Consider the following 22,817-nt stretch of genomic DNA (forward strand, 5'->3'; position numbering starts at 1 on the left):
CTGTCGCCGTAACGTAAAACGTGTTTGGAATATTTAAATCGTCAACCATTTTTTTTATTTCCAGAATTTATTAATTTATTTAAAAAAACGGCAGGCAAATTAATATCACAGCAATCGAGAGCACAGCGCCAAAGTCAATCCGTCAGTTCGTTCCCAGTGTCCCGTCTTGTAAGACGACAACGTGTCGGGTAATTTTTTTTCAATTTTCGAAATTTTGTCTTCCTCAAAATCAATTTCCGCGCCCGGTGTGTAACCTAGAAATAGTAACCTAACGACCAACCAACCATCCATCAATTCAAAATGAAGAGTTTCATCATCATCAGTGCTTGTCTGTTGCATGCCGCACTTGCTGCACCACAGGTAGGAATGGGATGCCAAAACTTCGTTAATACGATACGATAATGTCTTTTACAAGACAGATCATGCGTCAATTTCATAAGAAATGCATTTAGCGTGTGTCAATCAATGTTAAGTAATCGGAAAACCCCTAGAGGTAGTGGTATTTGTGGAATGTGTTTGTGTATGTGTGAAAGATAAGAATCAAAAGGGAAATGGATTTTTTTTTGAAAATATATTTAAGGACTAGGAAGAGGAGTGGATTTTTTTAAAAATATTTTTTATGGTCCATATTAAGGCGTGAATTTTTATACCCTACACAACTATGCTGTCAAGTTATTATAGCTTTGTGCAGCCCCAAGAGTTTGTAACGCCGCGAAATATTGGTCCTAGACCCACCTTTAAGCATACCGATCGTCATACCTGGACTAGCAGAGTCGATCTAGACATGTGTGTCCGTCCGTTATAAATTGTAAACACGATACAGACCACAGTTATGGATCAATCTTCACGAAATTGTGCATGTATGATGGAGACCCCTATTGTTTTTGGTAAAGATCGGTTAATATTTAGGGGATGAAATGGACCAAATACTTAATTTTTGTCGGTTTTTCTGGTCGCTCTAGAGGCCGCATTTATGACCCTAACATCGCAGAATATTACATGGAGACGGGGATTGAGCCAAAGAATAAGCATGCCTGTTTTTATAAAGATCGGTCAATATTTAGCGAGTCAAATGGACCCTGATTTTGTTATGAAAAATTACAAAATTTGTCTTCTATGGGGAATATATCTACACCTGAAGGATTTAGAGCCAAGAAGTTCACAGAATATCTAAGGAGTGGTTGGGAGTTAAACTTAAATATCTACAGGTACTTACGTATTCAGATATTATTTAGTAACCCATTACCACACTAGAGGACAGAAATATAGCGATGATGGCTTTAGAAATTTCCAAGAGGTTCCAGTTATGGTCAAGAACAACGCCTATAATTTTCGGTAATGATCACATAAAAAATTTGGGAAAACTTTTTTTGTGTTTATTCAAGTCGATCTATAGGCCACAAACCGAACATCATAACAATACCCACGGTGAAGGGAATCTGGACAAGTAATTAGAATATTGGGAATATTCGGAAAATATTTCAGTGTAAGGGAGAGGTGCTGTTGATCTCTAATCGATGAAGATAGTTAAGTTCCATGATAGTTGTGTTGGGTATCGTATGGTCGGCCCCGTCAAAGGCATGGATTTTTACACCCTACATGACTATGTTGTCAGGGTATTATAGCTTTGTGCAGTCCCAAGAATTTGTAACGCTGCGAAATATTGGTCCTAGACCCACCTTTAAGTATACCGATCATCATATATTGACTAGCTGAGTCGAACTAGACATGTGTGTCCGTCCGTCTGTCCATTATAATTTGTAAACACGATACGGGTCACAGTTATGGACCAATCTTCACGAAAATTTGCAAGTAGGATGTGTTCTGACAAATGAAGACCCCTATTTTTGGTAAAGATCGGCTAATATTTAGAGGATGAAATAGACCAAATACCAAATTTTTGTCGATTTTTTTTTTGTCGCTCCAGAGATCACAATTATTGCCCAAACATGGAGGAAGGGATCGGCTGAAAGAATAAGCATGCCTGTTTTGATAAAGATCAGTTAATAAATTAATTTGTGTGAAAAATTACAACATTTGTATTCTATTGGGTATATATTTGCACCTGAAGGTCCTAGACCCGAGAAGTTGATAGTATATCCAAGAGGAGTGGTTGAATTTTAAATTAATACCAATTATATTTTCATATGTGCTCGGATGTGGGAGTTACACTGAAATATTTACAGGTGCTTACGTACTCATATATTATTTAGTAAACCATTACCACACTAGAGGGGGGAAATATAGCGCTGATCGCCATGAGGTTCCAGTTATGGTCAAGGATTTTTCGGTGATGATCAGATAATAATTTTGGGATGAAGTGAACCGAAAACTTTTTTTGTTTTGAGTCGATCTATAGGTCAAAATTTTAAGCCGAATATCGCAACACAACCCACTGTGAAGGGAATCTGGACAGGTAATTAGAAGGTCTGTACTGATTATTAGTTATATTTGTTGACCACTAGTCGGTCAAGAGGTGGCAATAGAACCGCAATAGTTAAATTTTCGTGAAAGTTGTGTAGGGTATCATATGGTCGGTCCCCTCCATCTATTCTGCTCCGCTCACTGGTTTAGAAATATTTTTTGTGCATTTCTTAAAACTATTACACAGTGACACATTTTTCAACTTTAAAATCTTGAACCAATCGAGACCCCCAAAATCTTGAAGCTTGTGATGGTGGAAGAAATTCCCTAGCTGGGTTTTGCATTATTAGCTAAGGTTTTCTTTTAAATTAATTTTTAAAATATTCGACTGGAGGTGGATTTTAACACAATTTTCGAATAATACGTACTTATTATTGAGTCTATATCTCGTGAACTATTCGAAATATTGCTTTTCTCTCTTAAGCAATATTCTTCCTCTTAATTAGATCTAAAAATTTTTTCTTGAGATAAAATCAATAAAACATCATCATACTGAAAATAGCACAACTGCAAAAAAATTTAAATTTCGTCATACTTTTTCGATGTTTTTCACACTTATTTCAGAAACTGCTACTGAATCGACCAAACAATATATGACAAGAAGATAGCCAATAGCAAATCAAACAACTCTTCTTAAAACCCCGATTTCATTGGTTGACTCCTTCACATAGTTATAGCCTCACAAATTCATCAAAATGAACCAAAGAAATCCACTCCCAATTGTATGTTTATAGAAATAAAAATTGCTATGCTTTTTCAATAAATAGGTACAAAATTAAAGTAAAAATTAAAATGTTTGGGCCCTTTAGTTTTTTTAGAAGACAGGTCGCAGCGATATATGCACAGGGTAAACGCAGGAACTGGAGGTGCGACCTTAAAGTTGTCAATATTTTGGATGGCCAAAGTATTATTGCTTTTTGTGCCGTTGGGACACACGAGCAAAAGTCGATCACTACTCGCACACAGCAGAGCCACTAATAAAAACCAGTAAGGAAAGTAGTAAAGTCGGACGGGGCCGACTATATGATACCCTTCACCACTTTGGGTATATTCAACAGATGAAGGACCAGTAAACTTAAATTGGATCCATAAACATGTCGTTCTGCAACCGATACTAAATTTTTCATTTGGTCGGATATAGAAGCTATATCTAAATCTGAACCGAATTCAGGAAAATTAACACACATCATTCTAGACCTAATTCATTGTTCTGTGCCAAATTTCATGCAAATCGAATGATAAATACATACTCTGGTGCACCATTTACCTTAAATCGGACGAAAATATATATGGGAGCTATATCCAAATCTGAACCGATTTTCACCAAACTTAGCACACATCATTCTAGTCTTAATTCAGTACGCTGTGCCAAATTTCGTGCAAATCGGAAGTTATTTAGGGACGTTGGAGCACCATTTACCTTAAATCTGACGAATATATAAATGGGAGCTATATCTATATCTGAACCGATTTTCACGAAATTAAGCACACATCATTCTGGACGTAATTCAGTACCCTATGCCAAATTTCATGCAAATCGAATATGTATAGGGACTTTGGTGCCCCGTTTACCTTAAATCGAACGAAAATATATATGGGAGCTATATTTAAATCTGAACCGATTTTCACCAAACTTGGCACACATCATTCAAGATTCAATTCAGTACGCTGTGCCAAATTTCGTGCAAATCGGAAGATATATAGGGACTTTGGTACACCATTTATATGAAATCGGACAAAAATATATATGGTAGCTATGTCTAAATCGGAACCGTGTTTTCACAATTTCAATAGGTTTCGTCCTTGCGCCAAATTCCATCCAATTCGGATCATGTGTCTATCTCGTTCCCTTTTGCCTGTTACAAGCATATGCACAAAGACATAATACCCTGTACCACAGTGTGGTGAAGGGTATAAATATAAGTGACATATTGTTGCCACCGCTGCATATTACCCTGTGCATATATGGCAGCGACATGTCTTCGAAAAAACCAAAGGGCCCAAACATTTTAATCTTTACTTTAATTTTGTACCTATTTTAATTTCTATAAACATACAATTGGGAGTGATTTTTTTGGTTCATTTTGATGAATTTGTGAGGCTATAACTATGTGAAAGAGTCAACCAACGAAATCGGGATTTTAAGAAGAGATGTTTGATTTGCTATTGGCTATCTTCTTGTCATATATTGTTTGGTCGAGTCAGTAGCAGTTTCTGAATTAAGTGTGAAAAAAACATGGAAAAAGTATGTCGAAATTTTAATTTTTTTGCAGTTGTGCTATTTTCAGTATGATGGTGATGTTTTATTGATTTTATCTCAAGAACAAATTTTTAGTTCTAATTAAGAGGAATAATATTGCCTAAGAGAGAAAAGCAATATTTCGAATAGTTCACGAGATATAGACTCAATAATAAGTACGTATTATTCGAAAATTGTGTTAAAATCCACCTCCAGTCGAATATTTTAAAAATTAATTTAAAAGAAAACCTTAGCTAATAATGCAAAACCCAGCTAGGGAATTTCTTCCACCATCACAAGCTTCAAGATTTTGGGGGTCTCGATTGGTTCAAGATTTTAGTGCTGCACAGTGTTATTAATCGTCCAACCAAAGGCACCCAACATAGGCGTGTGTTTTTTATGGGTCCCAAACCGAAAAAAGGTTGGATTTTTATACCCTTCACCACACTGTGGGTATTATGTCTTTGTGCACATGTTTGTAACAGGCAAAAGGAAACGAGATAGACACATGGTTCCTTTTGAGAATAAGCATAGAATCTTAAAAAGTGATTTATACATTCCGTCCATCTGTCCGTCTGTCTGTCCATGTTAAATTGTAAACAAAGTACAGGTCGCATTTATGATCCGATTTGGATGAAATTTGGCACAGCTCATTTGTTTGGCCCAAGGACGAACCCTATTGAAATTGGGCAAAATCGGTTCAGATTTAGATATAGCTCCCATATATATTTTCGTCCGATTTAAGGTAAATGGGGCGCCAAAGTTGCACTATATCATTCGATTTGCGCGAAATTATGCACAGAGTACTGAATTAGGTCCAGAATTATGTGTGGCAAGTTTCGAGAAAATCGGTTCAGATTTAGATATAGCTCCCATATATAGCTTCGCCCGATTTAAAGCAAATGGTGCACCAAAGTCCCTATATATCATTCGATATGCATGAAATTTGGTATAGCCTACTGAATTAGGTCTAGAATGATGTGTGTTAAGTTTCGTGAAAATCGGTTCAGATTTACAAATAGCTCTCATATATAGTTTCGTACGATTTTAAGTAAATGGTGCACCAAAGTCCCTGAAAATCATTTGATTTGCACGAATTGTGGCATAGCGTATTGAATTAAGACTAGAATGATGTGTACACCTCCTATATATAGTTTCGTCCGATTTTAAGTAAAGTGTGCTGTGAAGATGACACAACGTACTGAAATTAATATAGATTAATCTCTGGCAAGTTTGCTTCAAATCGGTTCAGATGTAGATATATCGTAGCTTCCTTATATATAATTTCGACTTATTTATGTTAATTGTACACCAAATAATCAATAGGTGTCTGATTGAGATTAAAATTTAAACAGTGCAGCATACCAAATAGCGTGTGTCAAGTTTGCTTTAAATCGATGTACACAAATCTGTCCCACTGTGGGCAAACGACTCTAAACTTGCCCAAATAAAATGAAATTTAGCATAGGTTACAGAAAGACATAAAAATCACATATTTAAGCTCGTTCAATTTCATGTCAAAATTCCATAAAAAGGCGACGTCTTTCGGATACATATGTAGAATATACCTAAAGTGGTGAAGGGTATCATATAGTCGGCCCAGTCCGATTTTACTACTTTCGTTACTGGTTTTATTGTAGTATATACTCGGATTATTCAGATATTATTTAGTAACCCATTACCACACTAGAGGGCGGAAATATAGCGCTGATTGCTTTCAAATTTTCCATGAGTATCCAGGTATGGTCAAGGACAACGCCAATAATTTTCGAAGATGATCAGATAATATTTTTGGGATGAAGTGGACCGAAAACTTAATTTTTTTTTATTATACCCTACACAACTATGTTGTCAGGGTATTATAGCTTTGTGCAGCCCCAAATGTTTGTAACGCCGCGAAATATTGGTCCTAGACCCACCTTTAAGTATACCGATCGTCATATCTCGACTAGCTGAGTCGATCTAGACATGTGTGTCCGTCCGTCCGTCCGTCTCTCCATTATAATTTGTAAACACGATACAGGCCACAGTTATGGACCAATCTTCACGAAATTTTGCATGTAGGATGGGTTCTGGCCAATGAAGACCCCTATTGTTTTTGGAAAAGTCGGTTAATATTTAGGGGATGAAATGGACCATAAACATTATTTTTCTCGGTTTTTCTGGTCGCTCAAGAGGCCGCAATTATGGCCCAAACACCGCGAATTTTTGCATGGAGAAGGGGATCGGGCCAGAGAATAAGCATGCATGTTTTGATAAAGATCGGTCAATATTTAGCTGGTCAAATGGACCCTGACTTTTGTGTGAAAAATGACAAAATTTGTATTCTATGGCATATATATTTACTCCTGGAGGATGTAGACCCCAGGAGTTAATAGCATATCCAAGGGGAGTGGTTGGCCTTTAATTGGATACCAAATATAGTGATGTATCTACTCAGATGTGGGAGTTACAGTCAAATATTTACAGGTGCTTACGTATTCAGATATTATTTAGTAACCCATTACCACATTAGAGGGAGAAATATCGCGCTGATGGCTTTGAAATTTTTCATGAAGTTCCAGTTATGGTCAAGAACAACGCCTACAATTTTCGGTGATGATCAGATTAAAATTTTGGGATGATTGAGTATAATCCGAAAATCACAACACTACCCACCGTGAAGGCAATCTGGACAAGTAATTAGAAGGACTGTACTGAATATTCGAAAAAAGTAAGGAAGAGGTGTTGTTAACCTCTAATCGGACAAGAGGGGGCAAATATCACGAAATATTACACAGACTCGGAATAAACATCCTCAGAAAGTTAGAGTTCGTGGTAGTTGTGTAGGGTATCGCATGGTCGGCCCCGTCCGACTATACTGCTCCGCTCACTGTTTTTTTTCTATTCGATCTATAGACCACATTTATAAACCGAAAAATATTAATAATATTCGAACAATATGTCAATGTAAGGAAGAGGTGCTGTTGAACTCTAATCTGGCAAGAGGGTGCAACTATGACGATATATTGCCAAGGCTCGGTATAAAAAACCGCAGAAAGTTAGAATTCCGTGGTAGTTGTGTAGGTTATAGTATGATCGGCCCCGTCCGACTATAATGTTCCGCTCACTGGTTTAAAAATATTTTTAGGCGCATTCGCAAAGGCGTAAATCTTTTAAAAATATGTTAAAGCTTCTTGGCAAAGGTGTGAATTAAGGTCTATTAAAGGCATTAAGATCGATTAAGGTCCAACCAAAGGCGCCCAACATAGGCGTGTATTTTTTATGGGTCCCAAAACGAAAAATGCTTTGGTTTTTTTTTAATATTTTAAGCCATCCCGACAAAGTATTGAAATAAAAAGCTATATTGCTAAAAGTATTGACAAGTCATTGAATTGTCAAGCTAAAATAATATACACGCTTCTATATAATTTCACATAACTCCTTCGATATAATGTAACCACAAATTATTTCAAAATAAGTGCAAGTGCGGTTTCACATTTTGTTTTTAAATTTATTTTAAAAATAAAACACATTTTGGGGTTTTCCCATCAATCCACAATAAATCAATTAGTGAAATTCAATACCAATCAATATCCACAAAATTTCCCCCTATTTCCCAACATTAAAGCGCTATTTATTCAGATTTTTCTTTTTTTTAATTTCCACACTTAATCATTAACACCGAAATAAAGCATCTAAAAGCAAAAATGCCTACCATTAACCGAACCAGCGAACGAAAAACTAATTAACTAATTAATAATAGTTACAACAACAATAGCAACATTAACAACCACAACAACAACTATTACAACAACATTGTTAAGTTTGGAAAGCTTATGATTGCCATTGGCAGTTAATAAGAATGGCAATGTTATGGCAACATATCTGCCCTGATTCCGCACTTCGCCATGGCGGCCGTTGCGCCACTCTGCAAGTGGCACTTATTAATGAAAACATTGTGGCATTATGCCATTAATAAATACATGAATGCCATTGTGTCAGTGAGTGAGTGAATGTGTGTGTGTTGGTGTAAAAATAAGTTCAACACAAGGATAATTAATTATCAATTCGTGGCATAATGTGTTAGTTATTTAAATAGATATGTAAATGGTTTTGTTTGTGTGTTTGTGTGTAGCAGGGAAACCATTGAAATGAAATTCTAGTGGTAAAGGATAGGTTTGGAATTGATATTCAGCAAAAGGATAGGGTTCAAAAGGATATCCAAGAACTAGGGACATTAAAATATACCTAAAAAATCCATTTAAAAATTAAAAAAATATATTCTTAAAAAATCCAAGGCTATGTTTGGCCACTAAAAATATTTTTAAAATTTGGTCCCAAGCCTATGGAGCATGTAAACAAATTTAAAACGGGTATTTAAAATATTTTTAAAAAATTTCTTTGGGATGGGTGTGAGCGAAAAACAGTGTGCTTTAATTTTATCTTAATGCCCATAATAATCGTGTATACAAGTATGTGCATGCATGCAGTTCTGCCAGTTTGTTTTTTTTTAATGCAGTAAAATTCCAGCATAAAAAGTGGATTACAGTTTATTATGCAAATTAATAGGACTATTTATGCTTAATGTTAAGTCACATGAAATAAATGTAATTCATAAATAATTTGAAATAAATTATTGCGTATTTAATGGTACAGTTTAAAAAAGAACTTACTAACATATATATATATATATATATATTAACAATTTAATGTTAAAGAGTGACAATTGGATTCAATTTTTTTAAGCATGGATTTTTATACCCTACACAACTATGTTATCAGGGTATTATAGCTTTGTGCAGCCCCAAGACTTTGTAACGTCGCGAAATATTGGTCCTAGAACCATCTTTAAGTATACCGATCGTCATATATTGACTAGCTGAGTCGAACTAGACATGTGTGTCCGTTCGTCCGTCTGTCCATTATAATTTGTAAACACGTTATGGACCAATCTTCCACAGGCCACAGTTATGGACCAATCTTCACGAATCTTGCATGTGAGATGGGTTCTGCCCTATCGGTAAAGATCGATTAATATTTAGAGGATGAAATGGATCAAAACTTTATTTTATCTGATTTTCTGGTCGCTCCAGAGGCCGTTATTATGGCCCAAACATCGCGAATTTTTACAAGGAAAAGGGAATCGGGCCAAAGAATAAACATGCCTATTTTAATAAAGATCGTTCAATATTTAACGAGTCAAATGGACCCTGACTTTTGTGTGAAAAATTTAAAAATTTCTATTCTATGGCGTATATATTCACTCCTGAAGGACATAGGTCCTAGAAATTGTTAGTATATCCAAGAGGAGTGGTTGACCTTTAAATTGATACCAATTATTGTCGTATGTACTCTGATGTGTACAGGTACTCGGAATAAAAATCCGCAGAATGTTAAAGTTCCGTGGTAGTTGTGTAGGGTAACGTATGGTCGACCCCGTCCGACAATATTGTTCCGCTCACTTATTTAAAGATATTTTTAAGAGCCCAGAAGAGACAGGCTTTTTTATACCCTACACCGCACTGTGGTACAGGGTATTATGTCTTTGTGCATATGTTTGTAACAGGCAAAAGAAGACGAGATAGACCCATGGTTCCATTTGAGAATATGCATTGAATCACTTTCTGAATCGATTTAAGCATGTTCGTCTGTCCGTCCGTCCATGTATTTTCGTCAACAAAGTACAGGTCGCATTTATGATCCGATTTGGATGAAATTTGGCACAGCTCATTCATTTGGCCCAAGGAAGAACCCTATTGAAATTGGGAAAAATCGGTTGGGAGCTCAACCGATACATAGTTTCGCCCGATTTTAGGTAAATGGTACACTAAAGCCCCTGAAAATCATCCGATTTGCACGAAATTTGGCACAGCGTAATGAATTAGGTCTAGAATGATGTGTGTCAAGTTTCTTGAAAATCGGTTCAGATTTGGATATATCTACCATATATATTTTCGGTGCACGGTGGACTGGTGCACCCGAGTCCTTTGCATCACACCAGAACATTTCTTTTTACAGCAGATTTTTCTTGTAGTGACGGACTTTTTTCCCACACAGACTACAGATTTTTTTTGTTTTTGTTTTTTTATTTCGAGTCGATCTATAGGCCATAATTATAAAGCCGAACATCACAACGCAACCCACGGTGAAGGAAATGTGGATAAGTAATTAGAAGGACTGTACTGAAAATTAGTAATATTCGGAAAATATGTCAGTGTAAGGAAGAGGACTTCTGTTGACCTCTAATCGGACAAGAGGGTGCAACTATCATGAAATATTACCCAGGTTCGGAATAAAAATCTGTAGAAAGTCCGAGTTCAGTGGTAGTTGTGGAGGGTATCGTATGGTCGGCCCCGTCCGACTATACTACTCCGATCACTGGTTTTAAAATATTTTTAAGCGAGGATTTTTTTTAATATTTTTTTCCAAATTACCCTAAGCTTTCCTACCGAAACTTGTACCCAATTGTTTTATTTATCGATGATCTTATTACGTTTTAACACCTTTCGTAATAAACGTAACAAAACATGATAGTGACCCTCTATTTGTGATTCATACGAATAATTACAGAATTATAAACCCCCCATATTAGTTAGTCAGTTAATCTAACCCTGCAGTGAACCTGCAGTGTTAATGTGTGGCATAGCCGTATTTTGTGGTCACTCAGATAATCAGTCAGTATTCGTTAGTCACGATACCTGGCCAATTAGTAACGTTGGGCACTTGTTAACCCATAATTAAGACCGGTAGTTAACAATTTAATTACACTTGGCCATAACACAAAAAAAAATCAGTGTTAGTTTATTTATATAAAAAACAAGTATATTTGTACATATGTTAGCCCTTCTGTATTCTATGAATGGTCTACTTTTCTAAAATAACAACATTTTTATCGGAATCGTAATAAATCTTAATAGGATTCAAAGGAAATGGATGAATGAGGATGAATGTTATCTGTTTTGTATGATTGGGTATTTTTCCTATCATTTTTAACAAATATAGATGTATGTGAGTGTGTATGTGTGTACTTATGTATTTATATATTCATGTCAATAACTCTAAACTCTCCATTAGGAAATTGCAAAATACGAACGAATATTGCTGCCATTCAAGCAGGAAACATTGTCGTCACCATTGACGACATTTAAAGCCCAGTTTACAATGAATCGACAAAAACAACAAAATAAATTTAATTTTTTTCTTAAATTTGAAAACAATAACAGAAAAATTTCCATTATAATTCATATCCAGTTAATGCAATTCTCGGCAACTGGTTTCAATTTTTTTTAATTTTTGCATTATCATCGGCATGAATAATTAAAGTAATATGACGTTGGGATTATCATTTAAGGTAAGAACATATTTGCAAAGGTCAATTAAAAAATGTAATTACTTTTTTTTTAAATAGCCAAACTCCAAGCATATGAGTCGATTTAAAAAAATAGGTGGTGATTTTTCAAAAAATATATTTTTTAGGGTCTTCCCATTGACATGGAATTTTTTAATTAATTTTAATGGCCCACCATAGTTGTGGATTTAAAAAAAAATCAGTAAGGAAAGTAGTAAAGTCGGACGGGCCCGACTATATGATACCCTTCACCACTTTGGGTATATCCAGTGTTGCCAATTTAGCACTTTTAGTGCTAGATTTAGCACTTTTCAAAATCGTTTAGCACCAAAAAAATTGATCTAGCACTTAGCATCTTTTTTAGCACTTTTTATTTTTTTCTGGATATTTTCAAAATATTCCGTCTATTTGATTTTATACCAAAAAAATTGCCGTTTTTCGATTCCACATAGAATTTTTTTATGTTTCACGCTATGATCTTTATTTATTTTTAATGTTAAAGAAGTGTCAGTATATCTGTGAACAAGTAAAAAAACCCGACCCGGCCGAACTTGTTATAAACACCATGTTAAACACCTGCACCACGTGGTGTTTATTAAAATTTTCTTAAAACATTGGCTGGTATTAGGTTGTTTATTTGGAAAAAAACAATGCTGATTATATTTTATATTATAAACTATCTGGAATGTCAAATTATAGCCACTTATAGGGTCACGTCCCACCTTACATGGAAGTTATGTCAAAAATGGACATATATCGAAAAATTTCGCCAATTTTATACAACCACTTCGGTGGGAAAAGGGTTTTAAAACTTTAAAATGATGCGAATAGGACGGACATTTTATATGGAGTATATGAACAAATATAGAAATTGTCCACATAAATATTTTCTACCCTAACAAAACCCATAGAATACGGCTAAATCCCTCAAAATGCCGAAAATAGGCCTCCGAACCCTACGCGCAATGTGATATTACAATCAATTCTTTTAAAAAACGTCCCCGACCGCTCTCTGAGGCTACCCTGAGAGGGCTCAATATTGATAATTGTTGGTATGGAGATTTTCTGCCTAATGGGAATCCAAAATATAAAATTGGAACCACTTCGGTTGAATAATGTGGCTAAAGTCACCAAGCCACCGAATTATGAAGGTACCGCTATATACTAAAACCCATATTGATAATGTTTGTTAGGCAGATTTTTTATACCCTCAGCCTTATGGCTAATGAGGGTATATACACTTTGATCCGGTGAAAATGCGCCTCACCGAGATATTGGTTTTAGATCACATGTTTCTTTGGACCAAATCCGTTTCAGAAAATATAGGGTCGATTTACACATGTCCGTCTGGCTGGCTGATGAGCACGATAACTCTCGAAGGGAAAAATCAATTTCATCCATTTGCATTTAATAGTTCTTCCAAACATAGTTTAAGTTCGAAGATGCTGAATATCGGCACTCCTTCTGGTACCTCCCCCACAAAATGGTCAAAATTATGCTAAAAACTAATTTCATAATAACATGCAAACGGAACATTCGATTTTAACGAAACTTTGTACATCCTATTATCTTTACCCACAGAGGGTCAAAATATTTATAAATGCAATATCAGGCGATTATTGCATTGGTATATTATCTATACCAATTCCGAAGATTGAACCCAATAGTTTATACAATTTTAACAATATTAAATCCGAAACCTCATTGATAAAAACATATTTCTTATATACAGCTAATAATAACATATGTGTTTAATTCCGAAGACCTCCGCAAACCATAAGCTGGGGGTATATCTCTGTCGGTAACCGACTGACACTCTTTTACTTGTTTCCAATGAAAATCGAAACTATCAAATTTTAGCTAATTCGGTTGGGGCTACCCTAAAAAGAACAGATAAATCCCATTTTCATTTTCCATTTTCAGAATTTCAAAGATCTGTCATCAATATTGCGAGCTATATATACATGGCTATATCGACTTAGAAATTTATTCTGACTATGAATAAGTAGGATATCAGATGAATTTTTCCAGGTTTCATTATTAGCTTTAAGCGAAATTCCTTCTATAAACTTTTTAGCACTTTTATTCAGCACTTTTTTAAATTTTTTAGCACTTTCTAGCATTTTTTTAAACAAAATCTAGCATTTTTTAATGACAAAGTTTTGGCAACACTGGGTATATCCAACAAATGGAAAATGGAATTTAAAGCAAAATATCGAAATCTAAACCGATTTCATCGAAACTCATGTTAGGTTACACTTATTTCAGTATGATTTTTATATTCGACCACATTTTGAGTTCTTCATTAACTTATAAATCCAAATTTCGTGCAAATCAACGGATATATAGGGTCTTTGTTGCACCATTCACATAAAATCGGACGAAAATAGATATGGATTTAACACACATCGTTCTAGACTTAATTCAATACGTTATCCCAAATTTCGTGCAAATCGAAGGATATATAGGACTTTGGTGCACCATGTACATAAAATCGGACGAATATATATATATATGGGAGCTATATCTAAATCTGAACCGATTTTCACGAAATTTAGCACACATCGTTCTAGACTTAATTCAATACGCTATGCCAAATTTCGTGCAAATTGAAGGATATATAGGGGCTATTTACATTAAATCGGACAAAAATATATATGGGAGCTATATTTAAATTTCGACCGATTTTCAGGAAACTCAGCACACATAATTCTAGACCTAATTCAGTACGCTATGCCAAATTTCGTGCAAATCGAAGGATATATAGGGACTTTGGTGCACAATTTACCTAAAATCGGACGAAAATATATATAGGAGCAATATCTAACTCTGGACCGATTTTCGCGAAATTTTAAACATATTGTTCTAGACTTAATTCAATACGCTATGCCAAATTTCGTGCAAATTGAAGGATATATAGTGACTATTTACATTAAATCGGACAAAAATATATATGGGAGCTATATTTAAATTTCGACCGATTTTCAGGAAACTCAACACACATAATTCTAGACCTAATTCAGTACGCTATGCCAAATTTCGTGCAAATCGAAGGATATATAGGAACTTTGGTTGACCATTTACATTAAATCGGACGAAAATATATATGGGAGCTATATCTAAATCTGGACCAATTTTTAGCAAACTTAACACACATATTTCTAGATCTAATTCAGTACGCTGTGCCAAATTTCGTGCAAATCGAATGATATATAGGGACTTTGTGGCGCCATTTACCTTAAATCGGAGGAAACTATATATGCGAGTTATATCTAAATCTGAACAGATTTTCTCGAAACTTAGCACACATCCCTCTGGACCTAATTCAGTACTCTGTGCCAAATTTCGTGCAAATCGAAAGATATATAGGGACTTTGGTGCCCCATTCATCTTAAATCGGACGAAAATATATATGGGAGTTATATCTAAATCTGAACCGATTTTTCTCAATTTCAATAGGGTTCGTCTAAATAAGTGACCAAATAAGTGGCCTATGCCAAATTTCATCAAATTCGGATCATAAATGCGACCTGTACTTTGTTTACAATTTAACATGGACAGACGGACGGACGGACAGACGGACATGCGTAAATCGACTCAGAAAGTGATTCTATGCATATTCTCAAAAGGAACCATGGGTCTATCTGGTTTCCTTTTGCCTGTTACAAACATATGCACAAAGACATAATACCCTGTAACACAGTGTGGTGAAGTGTATATATATTTTATGGTCCTAGCACCGCTGGGGACCATGTTCCAAATATTGGTATAATTGTTTTTAAATATTGTTCATGGTCTTAACATAGGTAAGCATTTTTATACCCTACACAACTATGTTGTCAGGGTATTATAGCTTTATGCAGCCCCAAAAGTTTGTAACGCCGCGAAATATCGGTCCTAGACCCACCTTTAAGTATACCGATCGTCATATCTCGACTAGCTGAGTCGATCTAGACATGTGTGTCCGTCCGTCCGTCCGTCTGTGCATTATAATTTGTAAACACAATACAGGCCACAGTTATGGACCCATCTTCACGAAATTTTGCATGTAGGATGGGTTCTGGCCAATGAAGACCCCTATTGTTTTTGGGAAAGATCGGTTAATATTTAGGGGATGAAGTGGACCAAATACTAAATTTTTGTCGGTTTTTCTGGTCGCTCCACAGGCCGCAATAATGGCCCGAACATCGTGAAATTTTGCCAGTTATGGTCAAGGACAACGCCTATAATTTTCGGTGATGATCAGATATTAATTTTGGAATGAAGTGGACCGAAAACTTAATTTTTGTGTTATTTTCGAGTCGATCTACAACAACACAACCCACGGTGAAGGGAATCTGTACAATAGCTGTACTGAATACTCGTAATATTCGGAAAATATGTCAGTGTGAGGAAGAGGTGCTGTTTACCTCTAATCAGGCAAGAGCGTGCAGATATCACGAAATATTGCCCAGGCTCGGAATACACATCCGTAGAAAATTTGAGTTCAGTGGTAGTTGTGTAGGGTATCGTATGGTCGGCCCCGTCCGACTATACTGCTCCGCTCACTGGTTTTCAAATATATTTCATGATCCCAACATGGCCATGATTTTTTTATAAACATATTTGTATTACTGGAATATTTTTTGCGGTTAATAATTTTTGACGTATTTCGTCCCAACTTACCTAACAAATAATTCCTCCCTAATTAATTTATTAACCCTGCACTTTATTCATATAATCAAATAATCTCAATACGTCATAATTTTCATTTGTGCACAAATAAATCAATATAAATGCCACGACCACATTTCGAACCAGATTCAGTATTAAAACAAGCTTTCAACCAACGCATCGAAGTAATCTCAACATGGTAGGTCTAATTTTTTTTCAAATTGCAATTTAATCTCAATTCATATTAAGTGTCAATAATTAAAAGTGATAAATTATAGTTCCATTGTTTCAAAGTAAACATTTCTACAGAAAAGTTTTTCTCTTTCTCTCTCACCCCATGTGAGGAAATTTATTCGTAAATTGAATATTAATTAGAATAGGAAATTTCTAAATACTCTGTGGCGAGAACAAGCGATTAACAAAGTAATGTAAAAACTTGTTTGGAAACTAGTGAGACAGTGGGTTGTAGCTACTGTAAAAGATTTTTTTCATTGTCCATCCATAGGCCTGCATAATACCCTGTACCACAGTGTGGTGAAGGGTATACAAACCTTCACCACACTGTGGTACAGGGTATTATGTCTTTGTGCATATGTTTGTAACAGACAAAAGGAAGCGAGATAGACACATGGTTCCGTTTGAGAATATGCATAGAATCACTTAGTGAGTCAATTTACGCATGTCCGTCCGTCCATGTATTTTTTTGAACAAAGTACAGGTCGCATTTACGATCCGATTTGGATGAAATTTGGCATAGGTGACTTATTTGGCCCAATGGCGAACCCTATTGAAATTGGGAAAAATCGGTTCAGATTTAGATATAGCTCCCATATATATTTTCGTCCGTTTTTATGTAAATGGTGCACCAAAGCCCCTAAATATCCTTCGATTTGCACAAAATATGGCACAGCGTAATGAATTAGGTATAGAATGATGTGTGCTAAGTTTCACGAAAATCGGTTAAGATTTAGATATAGCTCCCATATATATTTTCGCCCGATTTGATGTAAATGGTCCACCAAAGCCCCTTAATATCTTTCGATTTGCACGAAATTTGGCACAGCGTAATCAATTAGGCCTAGAATGATGTGTGTTAAGTTTCGTGAAAATCGGTCAAGATTTAGATATAGCTCCCATATATATTTTCGGCCGATTTAATGTAAATGATCCACCAAAGTCCCTTAATATCTTTCGATTTACACGAAATTTGGCACAGCGTAATGAATTCGGTCTGGAATGATGTGTGTTAAGTTTCCTGAAAATCGGTTCAGATTTAGATATAGCTTCGATATCTGACCAAATGAAAAAAATAGCATCGGTTGCAGAATGACATGTTTATGGATCCAATTTCATTTTACTGATCCTTTAAAACTGCGACGTCTGTTAGGATTCATCTGTTTAATATACCCAAAGTGGTGAAGGGTATCATGTAGTCGGCCCCGTCCGACTTTACTACTTACCTTACTGGTTTAAAAGTATATTTTTATGGTCCCAACATAGGCGTGGAGTTTTAAACTCCAAACAACCAATATGAAATATTATTCCTAGACCCACCTTTAAGTATACCAATCGTCATATCTCGATTAGCTGAGTCGATCTAGACATGTGTGTCTGTAAAGACCATACAGGCCACAGTTATGGACCAATCTTCACAAAATTTTGCATGTAGGATGGGTTCTGTCCAATGAAGACCGCTATGGTAAAAATCGGTATGCCTGTTTTGATAATGATCGATCAATATTTAGCGGGTCAAATGGACTCTTGCGTGAAAAATTACAAAATTTTTATTTTATGGTAAATATATTTACTCCAGAAGGACATAGGCCCGTGGAGTTGATAGTATATCCAAGAGGTGTGGTTGACCTTTCAATTGATACCGATTATATTGTCGTATGTACTCGGATGTGGGAGATACACTTAAATATTTAAGGGGGCTTACATATTCAGATATTATTAAGTAATCCATTACCCCACTAGAGGGCGGAAATATGGCTCTAATCGATTTGAAATTTTTCAAGATATTCCAGGTGTGGTCAAGGACAACGCCTATAATTTTCGGTAATGATCAGATAGTAATATTGGGATGAAGTGGATCGAAAACTTAATTTTTTGTGTGTTTTCGAGTCGATATGAAGTCCACAATCGAAAGCCTAACATCACAACACAACCCACGGTGAAGGGAATCTGGACAAATAATTACAAGGGCTGTACTGAATATTAGTAATACTTGCTGACCTCTAGTCGGTCAATAGGATGCAAATATCGCGGTATATTGCCCAAACTCAGAATATAGAACCACAGTATCTTGAAGAGTTTTATGTGAGTACCTGCCTATTGGCTTACCTCACAGTGGCTGAGCCACAGGCGGAAAAGCTCCCACCAGTGCACCAGCACCGAAGTACTGTACCAATCGGAGAGCATACAGAAGGCACACTCTCCCCCTTGGTGAGGGGCGAAACCACAACCCCCTTGAAGCTCCCCAGGGGGCCACACCAACTGTCAGGCTGTATTGACAGATCCAGGGGCACCTGACACCCGCGGTACGGAAAGCCTCCGCTCAGGCTCGAGACCGGAGCTTCTCCCAGTTCGTCGCACGTCAGGGCTGGTATCCCAAAACAAAATAAGCAACAGCGATAACCGCAAGTGGCAAAGAAAAAACTTGGCCACAGGCAGTGACAAATACGCAAATCACAAACAATTAACATGCTCTCCTCACGGACTACACAAAGGGCACAAAGGACCGCTGCATCGGACCTCACAACACAAACATTGAACAAAACTGCCTTCACGGACAGCCTACACTACATCCACAGGACGAGTGATGCACATGAAGTGGAAACCACGAACCACCCACGATGCACAGACAACCGCAGGCAGTACGTACACCACCTACAACCGCCGATAACTGCACCAAGACCAGCACGCACCGCCATCCGGTGCACCTACCCACCAATATAGAACCACAGAAGTTTTGTAGGGTATCATATGGTCGGCCCCGTCCGACTATACTGATCCGCTCACTGGTTTAAAAATATTTTAAAGAGTTTAGCCGTAGATTTTTTTAAAAATATTTTTAATTTTTTCAATATTTTCTTTGACTACTGTCATTCAATTTTCACTCCCTCTGTAATCTCATAAATCACCCAAGATTTAAATCTTAAACTCTTAAACGCCTGAGAATAATTACCATTTTCAATACAACCCATCAAGTGTTGAGTGAATAAATTTTTGCCACAGCAAATCTTGTCATTTGAAAATTTCTTCCTGTTGATTATGGCCAATGTATATAATTAATACAGATATGGTCCAGCATACCAAGTGAACAAAGCAACAACAACAACTACTACAACAACAACATTCAATATGCAAATGTATGTATAATTAATTAAACAAGTCTTGACCAGGCCACAGCTTGCCAACCAACAACCATTACTCGGGTTTAGCTTTGAATGACCAAGTGTTTGGCATTGTAACCGGAAAAGTTTTGAGTGACTGTGTGTGTGTTTAGATTTTCGAACTTATGTTCTAATTATATTAATTGTACAACATTATTTGCCTATTTCAAAAATCCAAAATTAAAAGGAAATCAGAAGTACTTTTAATGTCACAAAAATGGTTGCTACGTTTGTCGGAAGGTTAACTATGAAGGCAAATGCCATAGTAATTGCCAAGGCTTTGTGAGAATAATTAGCTATGTGGAGATCTACGTGGAATATTCCCAGATAATTTAAAAGCTTAATTAACAATAACGTTAAATAATAAAAATACAAAATGTTGTGTCGTAGAGATGTGTGAGTAATTCTAGCTGAGGTCTCTTGAATGCACACAGGGATGGGATGTTAGAATCTTAGGGGAACAAATGCATTCTTCATTGAAATAGAGACGAAATTTTAATTTTTTTTCATTTGTTCTTTATTTCCAGGTAAATTTAGAGAATACCATTCAATGGCTTAACAATAATAGGCTTGTCAAAAAATTATTAAAAGAAGCTAAGAAAAATATTAAGAATGTAAGTAACATATTGGAAACACAAGGGAGATTTACGTGGATTTTTTTAAAAATATATTTTTTTAAAACAATCCGAACCGATGCGTAGATTCTTCTAAAAAAAATTTTAAACATCCCGACCAAGGCGTGGATTCTTCTAAAAAAAAAATTTTAAACATCCCGACCAAGGCGTGGATTATTTTAAACAAATTTTTAAACATCCCGACCAAGGCGTGGATTCTCTTAAACAATTTTTTTTTAAACATCCCGACCAAGGCGTGGATTCTTTTAAACAAATTTTTAAACATCCCGACCAAGGCGTGGATTCTCTTAAACAATTTTTTTTTAAACATCCCGACCAAGGCGTGGATTCTTTTAAACAAATTTTTAAACATCCCGACCAAGGCGTGGATTCTTTTAAACAATTTTTTTAAACATCCGGACCAAGGCGTGGATTCTTTTAAACAAATTTTTAAACATCCCGACCAAGGCGTGGATTCTTTTAAACAATTTTTTTAAACATCCCGACCGAGGCGCGGATTCTTTAAAACAAATTTTTAAACATCCCGACCAAGGCGTGGATTCTTTTAAACAATTTTTTTAAACATCCCGACCGAGGCGCGGATTCTTTAAAACAATTTTTTAAACATCCCGACCAAGACGTGGATTCTTTAAAACAAATTTTTAAACATCCCGACCAAGGCGTGGATTCTTTTTAACAATTTTTTTTAAACATCCCGATCAAGGCGTGGATTCTTTAAAACAAATTTTTAAACATCCCGACCCGACTTTGAAATGTTCCATGAGGTTGATCGCTTTGAAATGTTCCATGAGGTTCCAGTTATGGTCAAGGTCAACGCCTATAATTTTCGGTGATGATCAGATAATTTTTTTCTTTTTTTGGGATGAAGTGAACCTGAAATATATTTTTTGTGTTTTTTTTTCAATTCGATCTTAAAGCCAAAATTATAAGTCGAACATCACAACACAACCCACGGTGAAGGGAATATGGACAAGTAATTAGAAGAACTATACTGAATATTAGTAAAATTCGGAAAATATGTCAATTTAAGGAAAAGGTGATGTTGACCTCTAATCGGACAAGAGGGTGCAACTATCGCAAAATATTGCCCAGGCTCGGAATAAAAGTCCGCAAGAATTTAGAGTTCCGTGATAGTTGTGTAGGGTATCGTATGGTCGGCCACGTTCGACTATACTGCTCCGCTCACTGGTTTTAAATACATTTAAAATCTCTCAACACATAAAAAAAATCTTACATTTAATGTCCCAAAAAAAGAATCCATTCATAAATAATAAATCTGATTTCGGCAACAAAATCCCTATTTGCATTTCACTCATTATACGTAAATAATGACATTGAACTTAATCTGTTTGACGTCATTAAAACCAAAAAAAAAATCTGAAATAAATAAATTCAGCGGAAATGAATTAAACAAATTGTCAACATAAATTCTAAATCAAAGATTTACAACAATTAATTTAACAGCATTTTTAATTTAATTAAAAAAGCTCCCCAAAAACAATTAGCATACATATCGCCAAGAATCTCGTTAAATTGCCCTATCAAAATAATTGAGCCCCCGAAAACCTCCAATTAAGCCTAAACATATCCCTCTGCACCCCTGGGGACAAATAACTGCAAATTTATTTTAATTGCATTGCGCATTAAATTAACTGTACTCTTAGAGAGAGATAACAAAAAATCAATTTAACCGCAGGTTTTTTTGGTGTTGTTTATTTGCGTTTTTTCTTCGATGTCAAACCGCAATGACCAAAAAAAATATAGACGACCTACCTTTAACCCCCCAAATCCAATTGCGTGAGAACAACAGAACAAATGTGAAAGGTATTTTGGAAATAAAACAAATTAATTCTTATTTTGATTAAAATCAAAAGAATCTCAAAGGGAAATGTCCGTAAAAAATGTTTTTCGACATTTTGTGTACCCGCTAAACAGGGTAACCCAAAATTATAAATTAACACACATTTGTGCAAGTCCTCTACCGAACCGACAAGAAACATCTCGTGACAATTTGCTTTTTGCAAATTTTGAAAATAAGCATTCTTAGTATATTCTAATAAAATCGGACGGGGCCGACCATATGATACCCTACACAACTACCACGAAAATCAAACTTTCTGCGGTTCTATATTCTGAGCCTG

General features: G+C 35.8%; 1 protein-coding gene across 1 annotated transcript in view; it reads left to right on the top strand.

Moving 5' to 3' along the window:
* Positions 1–291: 291 nt before the first annotated feature.
* The window catches only part of LOC133335043 (uncharacterized), a 40,237-nt gene continuing 17,711 nt past the window's right edge, over positions 292–22,817 (top strand). Inside the window, exon 1 of the mRNA XM_061543345.1 lies at positions 292–360. Coding sequence (XP_061399329.1) covers positions 301–360 — 60 coding nt within the window. The 5' untranslated portion in view covers positions 292–300. The remainder of the gene's footprint in view (positions 361–22,817) is intronic.

This window comes from Musca vetustissima, unplaced genomic scaffold, assembly GCF_032173495.1.
Source record: "Musca vetustissima isolate MV318-11 ecotype Yass unplaced genomic scaffold, APGP_CSIRO_Mvet_v1 utg71453, whole genome shotgun sequence".
NCBI classification, from domain to species: Eukaryota; Metazoa; Arthropoda; class Insecta; order Diptera; family Muscidae; genus Musca; species Musca vetustissima.